The 16,426-nt window shown below is 51.2% G+C and overlaps 1 protein-coding gene across 2 annotated transcripts in view; it reads left to right on the forward strand.

Moving 5' to 3' along the window:
• GCN1 (GCN1 activator of EIF2AK4) overlaps nucleotides 1-14,443 on the forward strand; it is a 52,208-nt gene extending 37,765 nt beyond the window's left edge. For both annotated transcript variants that reach the window (XM_087828420.1, XM_087828421.1), the window contains 17 exons: nucleotides 178-320; nucleotides 1,390-1,507; nucleotides 1,621-1,836; nucleotides 2,904-3,068; nucleotides 4,593-4,754; nucleotides 5,037-5,129; nucleotides 5,361-5,504; nucleotides 5,599-5,868; nucleotides 6,099-6,212; nucleotides 6,672-6,902; nucleotides 7,830-8,023; nucleotides 8,122-8,236; nucleotides 10,061-10,157; nucleotides 10,541-10,689; nucleotides 11,160-11,264; nucleotides 12,073-12,291; nucleotides 12,811-14,443. In XM_087828420.1, coding sequence (XP_087684546.1) covers nucleotides 178-320; nucleotides 1,390-1,507; nucleotides 1,621-1,836; nucleotides 2,904-3,068; nucleotides 4,593-4,754; nucleotides 5,037-5,129; nucleotides 5,361-5,504; nucleotides 5,599-5,868; nucleotides 6,099-6,212; nucleotides 6,672-6,902; nucleotides 7,830-8,023; nucleotides 8,122-8,236; nucleotides 10,061-10,157; nucleotides 10,541-10,689; nucleotides 11,160-11,264; nucleotides 12,073-12,291; nucleotides 12,811-12,936 — 2,661 coding nt within the window. In that variant the 3' untranslated portion in view covers nucleotides 12,937-14,443. The remainder of the gene's footprint in view (nucleotides 1-177; nucleotides 321-1,389; nucleotides 1,508-1,620; nucleotides 1,837-2,903; nucleotides 3,069-4,592; nucleotides 4,755-5,036; nucleotides 5,130-5,360; nucleotides 5,505-5,598; nucleotides 5,869-6,098; nucleotides 6,213-6,671; nucleotides 6,903-7,829; nucleotides 8,024-8,121; nucleotides 8,237-10,060; nucleotides 10,158-10,540; nucleotides 10,690-11,159; nucleotides 11,265-12,072; nucleotides 12,292-12,810) is intronic.
• The last annotated feature ends 1,983 nt before the right edge of the window (nucleotides 14,444-16,426 follow it).

The following is a 16,426-nucleotide window of genomic DNA, read 5'->3' on the forward strand; positions in this document are numbered from 1 at the left end:
GGGGAGAGCGGTACTGAGGAGGGTGGGATGCGTGTGCTCTCATGGTGAGCCAGGGCTGCCTGCTGATGGGGCTGGGTGGCAGGAGTCCTTTTCCTGCTGTCCAGGGAGTCTCATCTCCTTTTGAATCTGGGTCTGTGGGGGAGGTAGCTCTGGCTGACCCACCCTCTGTGTGCACAGGCTCTTGCTGATGAGAACGAGTTTGTGCGTGATACCGCCCTGCGTGCGGGCCAGCGGGTCATCTCCATGTATGCCGAGACAGCCATCGCCTTGCTGCTGCCCCAGCTGGAGCAGGGCCTCTTTGATGACCTCTGGAGAATAAGGTGGGACTCAGGCAGGAAGACCCAAGGGCCCCAGCTTTGCATTTCGGAAACTCTAAGAAATAAAGCATAAAGTGTTGCCGAGAACTCTCAGCTTTCTCTAGACACTCACTTTTAACCATTTTATAACGCTCCAGTTTCCTGCAGCAGTGTCTTCATTCTGATTCTCTTTTAAAAATTTCTCTTTAGTCAGTCGTATTACAGTTTAAACGCGAATACTTTTTAACCTGGAAATGTTACTTCTAGGATCTTAGTCCAAGGGCAGATTTGGTCATGTGCTTAAAGGTGTAGATAGAAGGCAGTCTATCGCATTATGTTTATCATTTGAAAGATTGGAGGTTGGTTTAAAAAAGGCACAACACATCCACACCGTGAACTTACCAGGTGTTAAAAAGAATGGTATAAGAACCGTTATCAGCTGACACAGTAAGCTCCCCAACCTCTAGCTGACATCACAGTGGAGCTGTGGCTCAGGGCATGTGGTGTGGGTTTACTTCTCACACTGTGTGTGGGGGGGTGCAAGTCTTTGTAGGTGATGCTGTGTACAAGGGTGTCACCAAGTGTCAGGGCAGTTTCCTGCGTGGTGGTTTGGGTGGTGGCTTATACTCACTTTATATTACACTGTATTTTTGAAATTTTACATTTGAGCATGACTTATTTTTTATGATCATTAAAAATAATAAACCTCACTTAATTTGAAAAGAAATAAAGTTTCTCCTTCTAGGCCTCTTCTGATACTTCCAGTTCTGATGATCAGCGTTCCTGATTTCCTGTTAATGCTTTCCTCTATGTGCTTTCTCTCTCTTTAATAACTTTTATTATAGAAATTTTCACATATTTTTTTCAAAATTATTCTCTTTTATTATTAAAGCTCATTAGTAGAAAACTTGGCAAGAAAATATGTGAGAATGTTTAAAGAAATGAAAGTCACCTGTAACTTTTATCCCATTCCAGAATAACCACCTTGAATGTTTTTGGTGTATTTCCTCAGTCTCTTTTCTGCCCGGTGCTTGGTTGAGCGCCAAGACTGCCCCTTGCAGCTGTGTGACTCTGTGCTTGGCTTCCCTCTTAGGTTCAGCTCTGTTCAGCTTCTGGGAGATCTGCTGTTCCACATCTCAGGCGTCACTGGAAAGATGACCACGGAAACTGCCTCTGAAGATGATAACTTTGGGACTGCCCAGTCCAATAAGGTGTGTGCCTTGTGTCAGTTTCCTTGCTCTGCGGATGGCAGGGACATGCCCAGGCACTGATGCTGTTGGGGTTTCACTTCACCATGTTCTCTGTTCCTCTGTGCTGGCTACAGGCTATTATCACTGCCCTGGGGGTGGACCGGCGGAACCGGGTATTGGCAGGGCTGTACATGGGCCGCTCAGACACCCAGCTGGTTGTGCGGCAAGCATCCCTGCATGTCTGGAAGATTGTGGTCTCCAATACCCCCCGCACCCTGCGTGAGATCCTGCCTACTCTCTTTGGGTTGCTGCTGGGCTTCCTGGCCAGCACGTGTGCAGATAAGAGAACAGTAAGTCTCCCAGGCCTTGCTTCTGACCCAGTGGCCCCTGATGCCTCCTTTTAGAGGCCAGAAAGTTAGGTCTGTAGAGACTGGGAGAGTGCCTAGGGTCCCCTATCTAACAGGGAACATTTATTTATTTAGTCATTCATCAGATGTCTGCCTGGGATGTAACGAAGGAGAAAGACAGTTTATTCCTTGTCCTTGTGGAGCTACAGTCTGGTAGAGGAGATGGTAATCAAACAATCACACAAACAAGTGTAGATGCAGGTATGGCAAGTGCTACGTGGCACTGCAAATACTTCTAATGGGCATTTAACCCAGCTAAGGGATCAGGAAGGGCTTCTCAGGAGAAATGTTGCTTGAAGATGAAAGATGAGTGAGCACCAATCAGGTGAGGTGATAAAGGACTATTCCAGACAGAGGGAATCATGCTTTAGATAAAAGGACGGGATGTGCAAAGGCCCTGTGGTGGGCAGGAACATGGCCAAAAGTAGGGGCTGAGCAAAGGTCAGTGCATCTAGAATGAGAAAGCAGGAAGGAGCAAGCATAGTGTGACACATGACTAATGTGCCAAGGTAGGGTGGTATTCATGTTGGAAGGAGGGGCCCAGCCTGGGCTGATGCTCACTTCTACCAGTCCCCTTTGGCCCGCTCCCAACCCCTGCATCCCTGCCAAACAGTATTTGGCTTTAAAGAAGGGTTTGCATGAAGCTTCAGGGGAGATGGCTTTTTTCCTAAAGCGTTTGTTTCAAATTCAGCTCCCTTGGGCAAAAAGCACAGGGTTAAGTGGCTTTTAGGCTGCAGTTCTCAATCCAGGGAAATTGGCCCTTGACTGGGTAGAATGTGCTGAATTTCCTGTTCACATGTGAGGTGCCAGCTCTTGCTTTAGGTTGTATAGGTGTGTATGACACACAGAGATAATTTTATTGTGTAGTGTTTCGAGCACCCTGGGGGCTCTTCAGGGATAAGAGCATTTGGGGAGTTAAGTCAGTGACTCAGATAAAGTCTAGGAGATTCCAGGCCCCTCATTCTGGTGTTTGCAGGGAGTTGATGTCTTGGCTTGATCTCTGCTCACAGATTGCAGCGAGGACATTAGGAGATCTCGTCCGGAAGTTAGGGGAGAAGATCCTACCTGAGATCATTCCCATCCTTGAGGAAGGCCTGAGGTCTCAGAAGAGTGACGAGAGGCAGGGCGTGTGCATTGGGCTGAGCGAGATCATGAAGTCCACCAGTCGGGATGCCGTGAGTATCTTCTCAGGGCCCTATCGGCCTTCACCTGCAGGTGACCTGACTCAGAGGCTGCTGGGGAGGTGACCAGAGAAGCTGCACCACCCAAGAGGATATGCAAACCTCACTCCAGAGGGCGCTGCTGGCAATGTGGTGCTGGTTGCACCACATGTAGACTACTAGTGTTTCCCTCCTCAGCCTTTGGAAATTGGAGATGATCTTTTCCTCACCATTCTTGACCTTGCTCTAGATTAGTCCTTTTTGTGTCATTATATCAGTTCAGTTAAAATGTGTGGTACCCTGAGCGGGGAAAGGAGGGCTTGTGCATGTTTGAGTGGTAGGGCTGGCGGGAGCAGGAGGGGCGTGCACTCATTCTTAAAAGGAGCAGAGTAGATGAGAGTAAGTACCTGGTAGTTGGAAACGTATTGTTTCCAACAGTGGTACTGTTTCCATAGTAGTAACAATCAAGGGGTTTGGAATCCTTTTCACTGACCTTACTTGCTAAGGTAATTGATCCCCAAAACATTCCTGGGGATAGGTTGAGTGTGTGTGCAGGCTCTCGATTGGGAGGAAAGCACCACAGTGATGAAATGGGTGGCCAGTCAGAAACGTAAGCTCGTGGCCAGTTGCTTAGCCAGGGCATCCTTATCGGATTTACTGGATTCTTCTCCTGTGTCTATCTGTATAAATATTATATTTGGATTTTATATTTGCATTTGGCAAAGAATACAAGTCAATTTTGTCACCAGATAAGAGTTTTTTGTTTTTTTAAAAAATATATCTTTATTGATTTCAGAGAGAGGAAAGGAGAGGGAGAGAGAGAGATAGAAACATCAGTGATGAGAGAGTCATTGATTGGCTGCCTCCTGCACTCCCCTGACTGGGGATTGAGCCCGCAACCCGGGCATGTGCCCTGATCGGGAATCAAATCCCGATTGCCTGGATCCTAGGTCGATGCTCAGCGGCTGAGCCACACCCGGCCGGGCAAGTTTTGATTCATTGAGTAACTGCTGAGTCCCTCAGAGGACTTGCTGGTGGCAACATGTAACCAGCCCTTAGGTTCATATTGAGCTTTGCTTTGGTAGAATTGGTTACAAGGGGAACAGAGCTGCCCTTGTCCCTGCTGAAGCCCCAGCACTTCATAGAGGAGCGAGTGTTTGAGTTGGACCTCAAGAAGAAGTTGGGGTTTTCAAGAAGATAGGCAAAGGAACGAGTTGGGGGAGCGGAGGCCACGTCAGGTAGGGCCTCACTCTGGGAAGGAGTTGGAGCTATAGGAGATGGAGAGTATCTGGAGGATGCACCTTAAAAATCAAGCTGCTAATGGTTACGTCTGGGTGTAGACTCCTCGTGGGTAGTTTACACATCCTCTGCTTGTGTAGACTTGCACATTTTCACAGAAAACAGCTGAGTTAAAAGAAAAGTCCACCTCTGAGCGTGGCGGCGGCCTGGGTGGGCCCGGGGTCCTCACCAGCCTCCCTTGCTCACTTCTGCTCCCCTCTTGCCTCCGCCACGTCAGGTACAGTGCGTGTGCCGTTGCAGGTGCTGTATTTCTCCGAGTCCCTTGTCCCCACGGCGAGGAAGGCTCTGTGTGATCCACTGGAGGAGGTCAGGGAGGCGGCAGCCAAGACCTTTGAGCAGTTGCATTCCACCATCGGCCACCAGGCTCTGGAGGACATCCTCCCATTTCTCCTGAAGCAGCTGGTGAGTGGGTCTGCCGCACACCTACCAGTGCGGCTTTACCATCTTTGTAGAAGCAAAGCGCAGGGGGGCTTATTATGCCAAGGCCGCCTCAGCGTGGGCCCCAGGAAGGCGGGCGCAGCAGCAGCAGGTCGGGCTCTGTGCTTCTCCTTGGACAGTCAGCGAATGTGGGTGCAGGGGGAGGAGGGAGGATGGTACACAGGGAAGTCGGTGGTGGCTGTCCCAGGCTGTGGAGGTGGGGACAGGAGCCCGCGCCTTAGTGTTGCCCCTGCTGGCCCTCTGCAGGATGACGACGAGGTGTCAGAGTTTGCCTTGGATGGTCTGAAGCAAGTCATGGCCATCAAGAGTCGCGTTGTGCTGCCCTACCTTGTGCCCAAGGTAAATTCCACCTGGAGGCACCCCCTCTGGCCCAGAAACCACAGCACATCTTCGTTCCCGGGCCTGCTGTGAGGACTGGCTCTGAACTCAGCTGTTGGGGGAGGCGGGCGGTGGGTGCAGGATGCCCTGAAGTGGACACTCAGCCCTGAACCGCGGGCATGGGCTCTCTCTGAGCCTGGTGCGGCCAGCACGGGCAGCATTCCTTGATTGATGGCGTTTGTCATTCTACAGCTGACAACTCCACCTGTCAATACCCGAGTGCTGGCCTTCCTCTCATCCGTGGCAGGGGACGCCCTGACCCGTCACCTTGGTGTGATCCTCCCGGCAGTCATGGTGGCCCTGAAGGAGAAGCTCGGGACTCCAGATGAGCAGCTGGTGAGTGTCATGATCACTCCTGTCGGCTTTCTAACGGCCGTCCTGTCCTGCCTGGGAGGAGCCTTGCTCAGCCCCAGTGACCCTGTGGTTTCAGGAGATGGCCAACTGTCAGGCTGTGATCCTCTCAGTAGAGGATGACATCGGGCACCGGATCATCATCGAGGATCTGTTGGAAGCCACCCGAAGCCCCGAGGTGGGCATGAGGCAGGCTGCTGCCATCATCCTCAACATCTACTGTTCCCGCTCCAAGGCGGACTACACCAGCCACCTGCGGAGCTTGGTCTCGGGCCTGATCCGCCTCTTCAACGACTCCAGCCCTGTAGTTCTGGAGGAGAGCTGGGATGCCCTCAATGCCATCACCAAGGTCAGAGGACTGCTGACCCCACTGCCAGATTTTGACAGTTCCAGATGCTTATAAGACTAGACTCTTAAAATAACTCTTACGTACCTGTCACCTAGCTTCAGTATCTATCCGCTCATGGCCAGTCTTGTTTATATTCCCACCCACACCCTTCTGCTATATTTTGAAGCCATCTTGAGAGGGCTGTACTTAAAACTCTGACAGCCTCTCTGCTTTCTTCTGGCTTCCCACAGAAGCTGGATGCTGGAAACCAGCTGGCACTAATTGAAGAACTCCACAAAGAAATCCGGTTCATAGGGAATGAGAGCAAAGGCGAGCATGTGCCAGGGTTCTGCCTCCCAAAGAAGGTAAGCCAGGGCTCAGTGAGGGTGCCGTGGGCGCGCGGCCTTCCTCCGCCTTCCCCTCAGGCCCAGGCCTGCGTGGGCAGCTGGAGCAGCCGGGTGTCAGTCTGACAGTGCTCCAGGTGCTATTCTGCACCTTCACAGAACTGTTTCTTTGGTATGGTGGCCACATGGGGACAGGGTTCATGCCACCCCTGGTGGTTTAAACTGTGGGGGTGAGTCACAAAGGTGACAGCAGTGTGTGTACCTGTGTGGTAGGCCTTTGGGGACTCTTTATCTTCTGGTCACTGTCAAGTCAAAACTTCCACAGCCAGCACCTGCTCAGGCTGTGATCCTGGCAGACTGAATCAGTCCCTCCCATGGAATTATGGTGAGGGTGCCTGAAAGGAGCACCTTGCTTTGGGTTGGCGACTCCTGGACCCAGTGCCTGGGAGATTTGACTCTCACATGTGATTCTCTTGTCAGGGGGTAACCTCCATCCTTCCAGTGCTGCGGGAGGGAGTCCTGACTGGCAGCCCAGAACAGAAAGAAGAAGCGGCCAAAGCTTTAGGCTTGGTGATCCGCCTGACCTCAGCTGACGCCCTGAGGCCCTCCGTGGTCAGCATCACTGGCCCTCTGATTCGCATCCTGGGGGACCGGTTCAGCTGGAACGTGAAGGCGGCTCTGCTTGAGACACTCAGCCTCTTGCTGGCCAAGGTAAGTGACTGATGAGTTCATTCTCTTGGTCCATTGGGATCTCAGAGAACACATCTGTCTGCAGGAGACTGGTCCAAGGTGTTGTGTGGCAGAGAGTGACACCTTATTGTGGAGGAACCGCAGAGTAGAGGGTGTTAAGACCTTGGACTCTAGACTCACACTACACAATGCTCAGTTACAGACCACCACTTAGTAGCTATAGGGCCACAGTGACCTTGGGAAAGTCACGTAACCGCTGAGCCTGTTTTCTTGCCTATACTTTGAGAGTACTGATACTACCCACCGCACACAGGCTGTCAAATGTGGGGCTTAGATGAAGTAACGTCTGTTAACCACTGCTGATGTTTTTTGGGGCAAGAAGTAAGCCCTTTAGGTTTATAAAAGGATAAAGAGAGCCAAGATTTGTTGTAAAAAACAATGAGAAAACGCTTACTTGAGGTTTGGAAACAAAAGTAAGCTTAAAACGTTTTGGGCTTTTTTCTTTTTCACAGAAAGGTGTGGGGAGTAACTTCCCAGCTAAAAACGGGATTGTGAGCACCAGCCTCACTTTATAGGAAATGGAATCTTTTTATAAAAAATTATGTATTGTCTTCACTTTGCTTTCTGTGTTGTCCTTTAATGTATTCGGAGACAGCGATTTCGAGTCACTTGCCCACGTGGACAGGTCTCTACTAAGCCAGCTGACTTGCTCCTCAGTGGCAGTGCTCCTCCTCCCGCCCTCCTTTCCCTGTGCAGCGAAGGGTGCTGGAAACAGGAGGTTGAGCAGGATCTGTCTGTGCTGGGCTATCCTCTCTTACGGGATGTCAGTTCCTAGCCTGTGTGTGAGAGCTGGGTCAGCTCATGGTGGTCTGTAATGGTCTGCTTTCATGCTGTAGTACCCTTGGACTCCACCTCAGCTGTGCTTTGGGGCGTGGGTTTTCCTCACAGGTTGGGATCGCCCTGAAGCCCTTCCTGCCCCAGCTGCAGACCACTTTTACCAAAGCCCTGCAGGACTCCAACCGGGGGGTACGCCTGAAGGCTGCTGATGCGCTGGGGAAGCTCATTTCCATTCATATCAAGGTGGATCCCCTCTTTACAGAGCTGCTGAATGGGATCCGTGTCATGGAGGACCCGGGTGTCAGGTGAGGTGCAGCAGGGGAGTGCTGTGGCCGCAAGGAGGCCAGACGGGAGCAGTAGTGAAGGAGAGCCAGGGTCTAAGGTGGGTGCATTGGTTCTGTAGGGACACCATGCTGCAGGCCCTGAGGTTTGTGATCCAGGGAGCAGGGGCCAAAGTGGATGCAGTCATCCGGAAAAACATCGTCTCACTCCTGCTGAGTATGCTGGGACATGATGAGGTACGGCTGTAGGGGGCCATTGTGGCTGGTGGGCTCTTCTGTGGTTGGCGTGTTGCCTTGGCGTTAGAGGAACTTGGTACAGCTGCATCTGGTCAGCAGTCATAGCCATTCCTGACACTCGTATCCTTCTTTATGGTTTGCTGACATTCGGTTGTGTGGGAGACAAGGTGGCTGGTATAGATATTGAGACTGTTTTGTCTGTAAGGAAAGTAAGGTTTTAAAAGTCTCAGATCTCTCACCAATTTGCTTTCTAATTTTAAACAAGTCACTCTCCCTCTCTGTCCCCCATTTCCGCATTTGTAAAATAAAGTTTCGTTTATTGGTTCAGGAAACCCTTGCTGAGCTGAAGGGCTGAGCCTAGAGGTGTCTAAAGTGTGGTCAGAGCCCTCAGGAAACTTAGTGTCTGGTGTCTGTCCCAGTGGGAGGTCTTAGCACAGGTGGAGAGGGCAAGACTTGCCTGGTCCACACCCAAGCCAGTGGTAGAGTCAGAAGCAGAATCGGAGTCCTGTGACTCCTGGCTCTGCCCAATTCCGTTAGTGTAGCCCTTCCTCACCCAGGCTGGGAGCATTTAACCGTGGCAGGGTCCAGCAGGGACTGAGTCAGTGGATAAGAATTTTATTTTTCCTCTTCGACAGACAGCCCTGTTGTGTGGTTTAACTTACATCTGTGGGGCGAATCTCTGGAGAGAGGCCTTTGGGTTTACAAGTCCACTGTGTGTGCCCCACATGGGCTGGCCATTGCTGCTGCACCTATATGGCTCCTCAAGTATGGTCTAATCCCCAGCCGCCTGCTCTCTGACTAAAGCCCCAACTTCTCTGGGTTTCAGAGAGAGACTACTTTCTCTTGGTCACAGTCTGTCAGGGCTAGAAACAGTGCAAGCAAAAGTGAGTATTTAAACTAATTTGCATTTCACCACAATGGAGCTTCAAATAGATCCTGTCGGAGAGAGTGGGCGTCGGGGAGCCAGCTTTAGTCTTGCTAGGCACCTGGGCTTCTGCTTGGAGCTCAGAGGCCCAAAGTGCTGGCAGGCCACCCTCCTCCCCCTCAGAACTTCCCCTGGATCAAAGGTGGCAATCCAGGGTGCCAGGGCAATCCTCCCCATGGGTATTGAGTGCCTGGTTGGTTGGTTGATGTTTTGGAGGAGCCATGTCAGGTTGGCACTTACTGAGAATGTAGAACAGAACCTAAAATCCACTCGCTCAATGTCCCATCACTAGCCAAGAGGGAGGAGCCATTTGTGTATCTGGCTTGGATTTCAACAGAAAATGCTTGGCCTTTACCTGTTTTCCTTGGGTGGATTAGTGGCTTCAGCGTGACTTCCTATGACAAATGCTAGTATGATGTAGTTGGCAGTGGTACGCCGACTTAGCAGAGAGAGAGCAGGAGTCCCTCTGGACACACAAGATTGATTAGTGGGGGAAGGAGCTGGGGGGTTCCTTAGCTGGGCAGGCAGGAGCCTCCCCTCTCTGTGCCCCTCCCTGCCTCACAGGGCTGTTGATAGTAATTGAGATAATAGTGGAAAGCATTCAGACTTCCTAAGAAGAAAGGTGCTGTGGAAATACTGCTATCGTGACGGTGATTTCCATATGCCCACACTGGAGTTTCCTGTAATTAAGTGGAGTGCTGCGAGTGTAGGTTTCACTTCGTGTCAGGTGGCAGTTGTAGTGAATGGCAGCCGGGCCTGGAGGAAGGGCTGCAGTTCCACCACCTGCGTTGCTTTGTCCACCTTCTTCCCTGCCCTTCGTCCTGGGCACTGTCGCCCTGGTGAATGTGGGCTGATGGGGTGGCTTTCACCATCTTTCAGTCCCTTTTCTGCTCTGTCAGGACAACACTCGCATCTCCTCGGCCGGATGCCTGGGGGAGCTGTGTGCCTTTTTGACAGAAGAGGAGCTGGGCACTGTGCTTCAGCAGTGCTTGCTGGGTATGTCTCTTGTCCACTGGGGCTTTCCCATTTGGGACCTCTCAGCCCTGGGGGAGAGCTGTGAGCATGCCTCCCCTTCCCCTCAGAGGGCCTTCTGGCAGCTGGACTACCCTCTCCTTGGGACTCCAGCTGATAAAATGGAGTTTCCGGTGCTCCTGTAGCTCCGAGTGTCTCTGCTCAAATGACACAGCTGCAGGTCGGAAGTGGCTGTGAGACACCCTTCTTAACATGCCATTTTGGGCAGGGAGGACCTTGTGTAGTGTGGACTGGGGTTTCCACCAGGGTGAGTTGGCATACTAGTCTCAGATGTGGGGCAGGCCCATGGGTTTAGGGGGGCAATGCTATAAAGTGCAGGGTGACCCCCAGTTTGTCCTTCCCCGCAGCGGACGTGTCTGGCATTGACTGGATGGTTCGGCACGGGCGGAGCCTGGCACTCTCTGTGGCTGTGAATGTGGCTCCCAGCAGACTCTGCGTAGGCAAATATAGCAGCGAAGTGCAGGACATGATTCTCAGCAATGCCATGGCAGACAGGGTAAGTTATTGGGGCAGCCAGACGAGGCCTCCTCCTGCCCTAGCCAAAGTTCCTCTGCCCGAGCCTTGCTGACACAGCACGGGGTGGGGAGGAACCCAGACTGGGTATGTAGAGGCATGGGTTCAAGTTTTACCTTTTCTGGTAACTTGCTGTGCCCTTGGACCAGTACTTGCTCTCCCTGGGCCCCAGTTTCATCATCTAAACAGTGAGGAATTTGGTTTGAAGCATCCAGAGGTTCCTTCTGGGGAGAAAGTCTCTGATCTCTATTCCTGGAACCAGTTTGTCTGCCTCACAGCCAGGGCAGCCTGTCTATAGGAGTGTTGTCCAGGAGTCTTAGATGTGAGGCCAGGGGGGCTGGTGGTGCAGAGCCAAGATCCCAGAGATTCCTGGGGAATGGGGCTGTGCCTGGCCCTGCTACCCCAAGGAAGGAGCTGGATGCTGCCCTGTCTAGCTCTCTGCTCCCTCCACAGATCCCCATTGCAGTGAGCGGGGTCCGGGGCATGGGCTTCCTGATGAAGCATCACATTGAAACAGGAGGACAGTTGCCTGCCAAACTTTCCAGCCTATTCATTAAGGTGAGTGGGGCCAGCCTGGCCTGTGAGAAGGCCCACGACCAAAGAACACTGGAAGTGAGTGCTCTGCTCAAATGACACAGCTGCAGGTCGGAAGTGGTTGTGAGACACCCTTCTTAACATGCCATTTTGGGCAGGGAGGACCTTATGTAGTGTGGACTGGGGTTTCCACCAGGGTGAGTTGGCATACTAGTTTCAGATGTGGGGCAGGCCCATGGGTTTAGGGGGGCAATGCTATAAAGTGCAGGGTGACCCCCAGTTTGTCCTTCCCCGCAGCGGACGTGTCTGGCATTGACTGGATGGTTCGGCACGGGCAGAGCCTGGCACTCTGCCAGGCTGGACCCTGGAGGAGGTGTAGAGATAAACCAGGCAAATAAGATCTCTGGAGTTGGAGATGCACAGAAAGCCTGCGGGGAGGGTCCTAACTTAGATGGGGCTGTCAGGAAAGACCTCTGAAGGCTGACATTTGAGCTGAGACCTGAAGGATGGGTGCAAAGGAACCCACCAAGCAAGGATGGGGGCAAGCACGTTCCAGCAGTGGGACCAGCCAGTGCAGAGGCCCGAGGCGGGAATGTGCATGGTATGTTTGAGGGAGTGAAAGCTCAGTGTGGGCCAAGAGTAGTGAGCAGAGGGGAGAGTGGATTGAGATGAAGTGGGAATCATGCCGGTCACCTTCCCATAGGAGAGAAGGCATTGAACTGGAGCAGTGGGGTCAGTTTCCATGATGAAGAGTGTCAGGGTGGACATTTGGGCTTCTTTGAGAAACAGATGGAATGTGCCTGCCTAAAAAAGCCTATGTTGCTCTTCATAGTGTCTGCAGAACCCATCCAGTGACATCAGGCTGGTGGCTGAGAAGATGATCTGGTGGGCAAACAAGGACCCCTTGCCTCCCTTGGACCCCCAAGCCATCAAACCCATCCTGAAGGCTCTTCTTGACAACACCAAGGATAAAAACACTGTTGTTAGGGCCTACAGTGACCAGGCGATTGTCAACCTTCTCAAGATGAGACAGGGTGAAGAGGTGTTTCAGGTGCGAGCTCAGGACTGGAGTGCCTCTCAGGGCATGCTGTGGGCATTCGTCGTGCAGGTCTTCTGTGTGACAGTATTAAACATCATATTCTTCCCTGCCACCCATACGCATGAGTGTGGAGGGGCAGGTTGTGATCGGGGACTGGTCTAGTGCCTGAAAACAGTTCTCTCTTCCTGTAGTGTTCAGACTTTTCTTGGCAACAGAGCCCTTTCTTCCAGTAAAATCTCATGTGGCACCAAGTCTGTGAAACAGGTGCCAGTCAGGCTGTCCACTGAAGCCCAGATCCCAGCTCACTCGGTCTCTACCCCCAGGTGACCTTTCAAGCACTGAAAACTCTCACCACCACCATCTCGCTATGTGAAAAGCATGAGGGGTTTTCTTGGCTTTTCTCCCTCTGATCTTATTTTCCAGATTGTCCTCAGTGGTTCTAGTTCTAAGGTTAACACTCATTTTTGTCTTGGTTGGAAAAACCTGAAGCCATATTTTCTGACTGTTTCTTCCTTTCCGTCTTCCCCACAGTCCCTCTCCAAGATCCTGGACGTGGCCAGTTTAGAGGTGCTGAATGAGTGCAACCGAAGGTCGCTGAAGAAGCTGGCCAGCCAGGCCGATTCCACAGAGCAGGTCGATGACACCATCCTGACATGATGGGCTCTGCATTAGCATTTGGGCTCCACCTCTTTGTTCAATGTTTTCATTTTTGAAAATATGCTTGTTCCAATGGGGAGCTTAGGAGATGGTGTTCCCAGGAAGTATTTTAATATATCAACAGACCACAGCCAAAGCCTTAAATCAAACCCACACACAACTCAAGATTGCCTCCTCCATCTCTCACCCTTTTCTTTGGAGAAGAGAAGAAAAAGCACATGTGTGAGCCTCAGCAGATGGTAGCCCAGAGCTGATCACCCAGCTCGGCATGGCTGGTCAGACTTCAGGCTCTCGTGTGCCTGAGCTCTGGTTCCAGAGCCAGCGCTACCAACCTATTGTCTGGATCCTGAGTGGGGCGCCGGACTGTGGAGGTTTGCCCAGTGTGTTGTGTCTTGGTGTGGCTTTGCAGTATTGTGCGGCCCGATTAGATCTGACCCCTGTTGGGTGAAAGTGATACTCATGAAGCCTTGGCAGTTCATAGGTTTGGGGGGGGGGGGTTGTTTTAAAGGCAGGTTGTTTGAAAGAGGAATGTTTAATAAAGGCTTTGATTTAATCTTGATATAAGTCAATTTTTAAAAATCTCCAAACATCCATTAAACACGGAGCTTCCTCCATCAGGACTAAGGCAAGGCTGGCAGCTGTTTTCATTAAGCATTGGCAACACTGACTTCTGGGCATCTCTCTCTTGTTCTTGGGAGTCTTGTAGATACCTACAGACTTCTCTGTCCTGAGTTTGTGTCTGGAAAGGTGCAGCCAGGCCTGTGACCTCACCCGGAGTGCAGGATGCAGGGGTCAAATGAGCCACTTTCCTGCCCTGTTCTGACTCAGGAAGGTAGGGAGCTGCTGTAGTCAGGCTTTAAAGAACACTCCCTCCGCTCCATAGAGTGGGAACCACGTTCCTGCAGTCGGAGGACTCGCCAGAGGAAGCCAGAGCAGCGGTTTAGTATCTGCCTCTTTATGAGTGACTTCCTTCCTCCTTATTCTTAGAAGGCTCGTGATCCATGCGTCCTAATGGGGTACGCCCCTTTCGTCCCAGTGACGCAAGTTTTTCTGGGCTGTTTCCCTAGTCAGAATACGGAATAAACCTCTCATCAAAATTACTGGTCAGAGCTGTAAAAAGAATTAAACATGGTGGTAGTGAACTCCCTTTGTAAAAGGTCTAAAGTGCTATACCAGAAAAAAAAAAGCAAGGCTTTGCTTATTAATAATATGGCAGAGGGAGCAAGTAGCCTTGTGACTCAGCACTTCGTATGAATAAGACAAAGTGACCTCTAAGATGTTTCTGATGAAATCCTTGCTGTCATTGCCTGAGCCTCGTATGTCACAGGACTTCCTATTTTCTTGCAGCAGACATGGTCTCAGCTGGTTCAGTGTAACCGTAGAGTCCCAGGGCTGGAAGGGACCTTGAGAGGTTAGCAGAGTCAGTCTCCATAGCCAAAGCAGCCAATGGTTTCAGCTTTTGGTAGCCATGGTAACGGTAGCTATTCCCTGCTTCTGGGATTCAGATGGTCATTGGCATCCTCCCTGCTGCCTAGGGCATATGTCCAGCAAGCTGTGTGCATATGTGGTCACCTCTGCCAGTTAGGCCGGGGGAGGCAGATGAAGTTTCTGGGTGAGGGGCTATAGGCTGGGAACCTCTGTTAAGCCCCTGAGGTGGTCTTCAGTATTTCCTCCAGGATCTTAGAGTTGATGCGTATGTCCACCTCTGGTGTTCAATCCACAGTCTGAAATTGGGAGGGGAACCCGAGGTCCTTAGAGGTGGAAGACACTGAGCAAAATCTAAGGGAAAAACACCAGGTTCCAGTTCCAGAAACTGGAGGAGGAGATCTCTCTGTTCAGCATAGTTGGGTGACTCAAGGCTCCGGATCATGTGGAATCTCATTTCCAGAGTCTGGAAGGAGGGCGTGAGCTCCCAGTAAGTGAGCTGTGAAGGGCTGTCCCAGACATGACAGTGGAGCAGACAAAAAGGGACCTGGTCAGCCCAGAGTCATAGCATCCTGAAAACAGTAGCCCAGACTGAACACCCTGGAGGAAATAGCTCCTGGCTGCAGGGAAGCAAAACTGTTGGCCCTGGTGGTTGGTAGAGCTGTGTAGCCTTGGGCAAGTCATCTAGCTTCTCTGGGCCAGTTTGCTCCTCTGTAGAACGGGGAATTTGGAATGGGAGCTCTAAAACTCTCTTGTTCTTAAAGTTATCCCTTAGGGATTAATGGAAATTGTCACAGGTGACATTTTTCCATTTATTCCTCTCAACCTATGAGGTAAGTTCTCTTTTTCTTACCCTTTTCCAGAGGAAATTGAGGCACAGAGAAGTCACTTGCCCAAGGTTACATGGCTAATAAATGGCAATCTGTCCCCAGAGCTCAGATTCCTAGCCTTTCTCTTACTTCTGTGCTGGCTAGTTAGACACAAGCATTTTTCTTGCTTTTGAACAGTGCGTTTCACATCCTGGCGCCCAGGCAGCGTGAGTCCAGGTGCAGTGTAGCAGGTAAACGCTGCAGGGCTCTGGATGGCTGGCCCAGGGCTCTTCCCGGCCCAGGGCTCTTCCCGGCCCAGGCCTTACCCAGCTGCTCTTCAGCCTGATCAATAGCTCACCCAATTTATACGACACTTGCTGGGAAAGTCTTTTGGAAAGAAATTTATTTTCTGACTTTGGATTCTCTAGAGAGGGGACTCCCATCTTTCTCTGCCATGTGCCTGAGAGGCAATGACACAATATGCCCTTAGCTAATACAGGAGAAACTGAACAGTATTCTCAGCCCTTCAACCGACTCTTGGAACCTTTGGAATCCTGAACATCAAGATTATTTTAAAATGTGGGAGAAAAAAATAAAAATAAAATGTGGGAGAATGTGACATGTCACATCCCTTCCAGAACCAAACCTACAGCTAAGTTCCACCATCACACTGCTGTGGTGCTAGAGGGACAAGGGACCTGCAGGAGGGACACTTTTATTTGCAGGGACTTGGAGACATTTTACTGAGGGTAGATTTTGAAACAAGATTGGCAGTTAGGAATGTTTTCCTTAGTATGGTTCTTTGTGGAGTGTCTTAAATTGCCTTCAAGCCTTTCTAAATTAGAACAATAGGGAAAAACAGGAAGCAGCCTGACTTAAAGATCTAGGTTACAAATGTTTTTGAGGAAATGCAGATAGTGCTTTCGAGTTTTAGTGTACTGTATTGTGGTAGAGCTGCACCACTCAAGCCAGGTTTGAACCTTAACCTCCCCGCTTAGTCAGCTAGGTGAGCTGGAGCATGCTCTCTGGCCTCCCGGAGCCACATGTCTCTATCTGCACAGCCACAGGCTTGTCTGGAGTGAGACTATGCTTTCGGCACAGGCCGGGCACACAGGAGGTGCTCCTACATGGCTGATGTGAGCAGAATGAGGTGTCAATGAAGAGAAACGACACTAGGTGGGTACCTATTACCACCCACGGCGTGTCACAAGGACAGTCCTCTCCCACTCAGGAGGTAATTGCTGGGCCCAGGGTTT

This window comes from Miniopterus natalensis, chromosome 20, assembly GCF_054644295.1.
Source record: "Miniopterus natalensis isolate mMinNat1 chromosome 20, mMinNat1.hap1, whole genome shotgun sequence".
NCBI lineage: Eukaryota > Metazoa > Chordata > Mammalia > Chiroptera > Miniopteridae > Miniopterus > Miniopterus natalensis.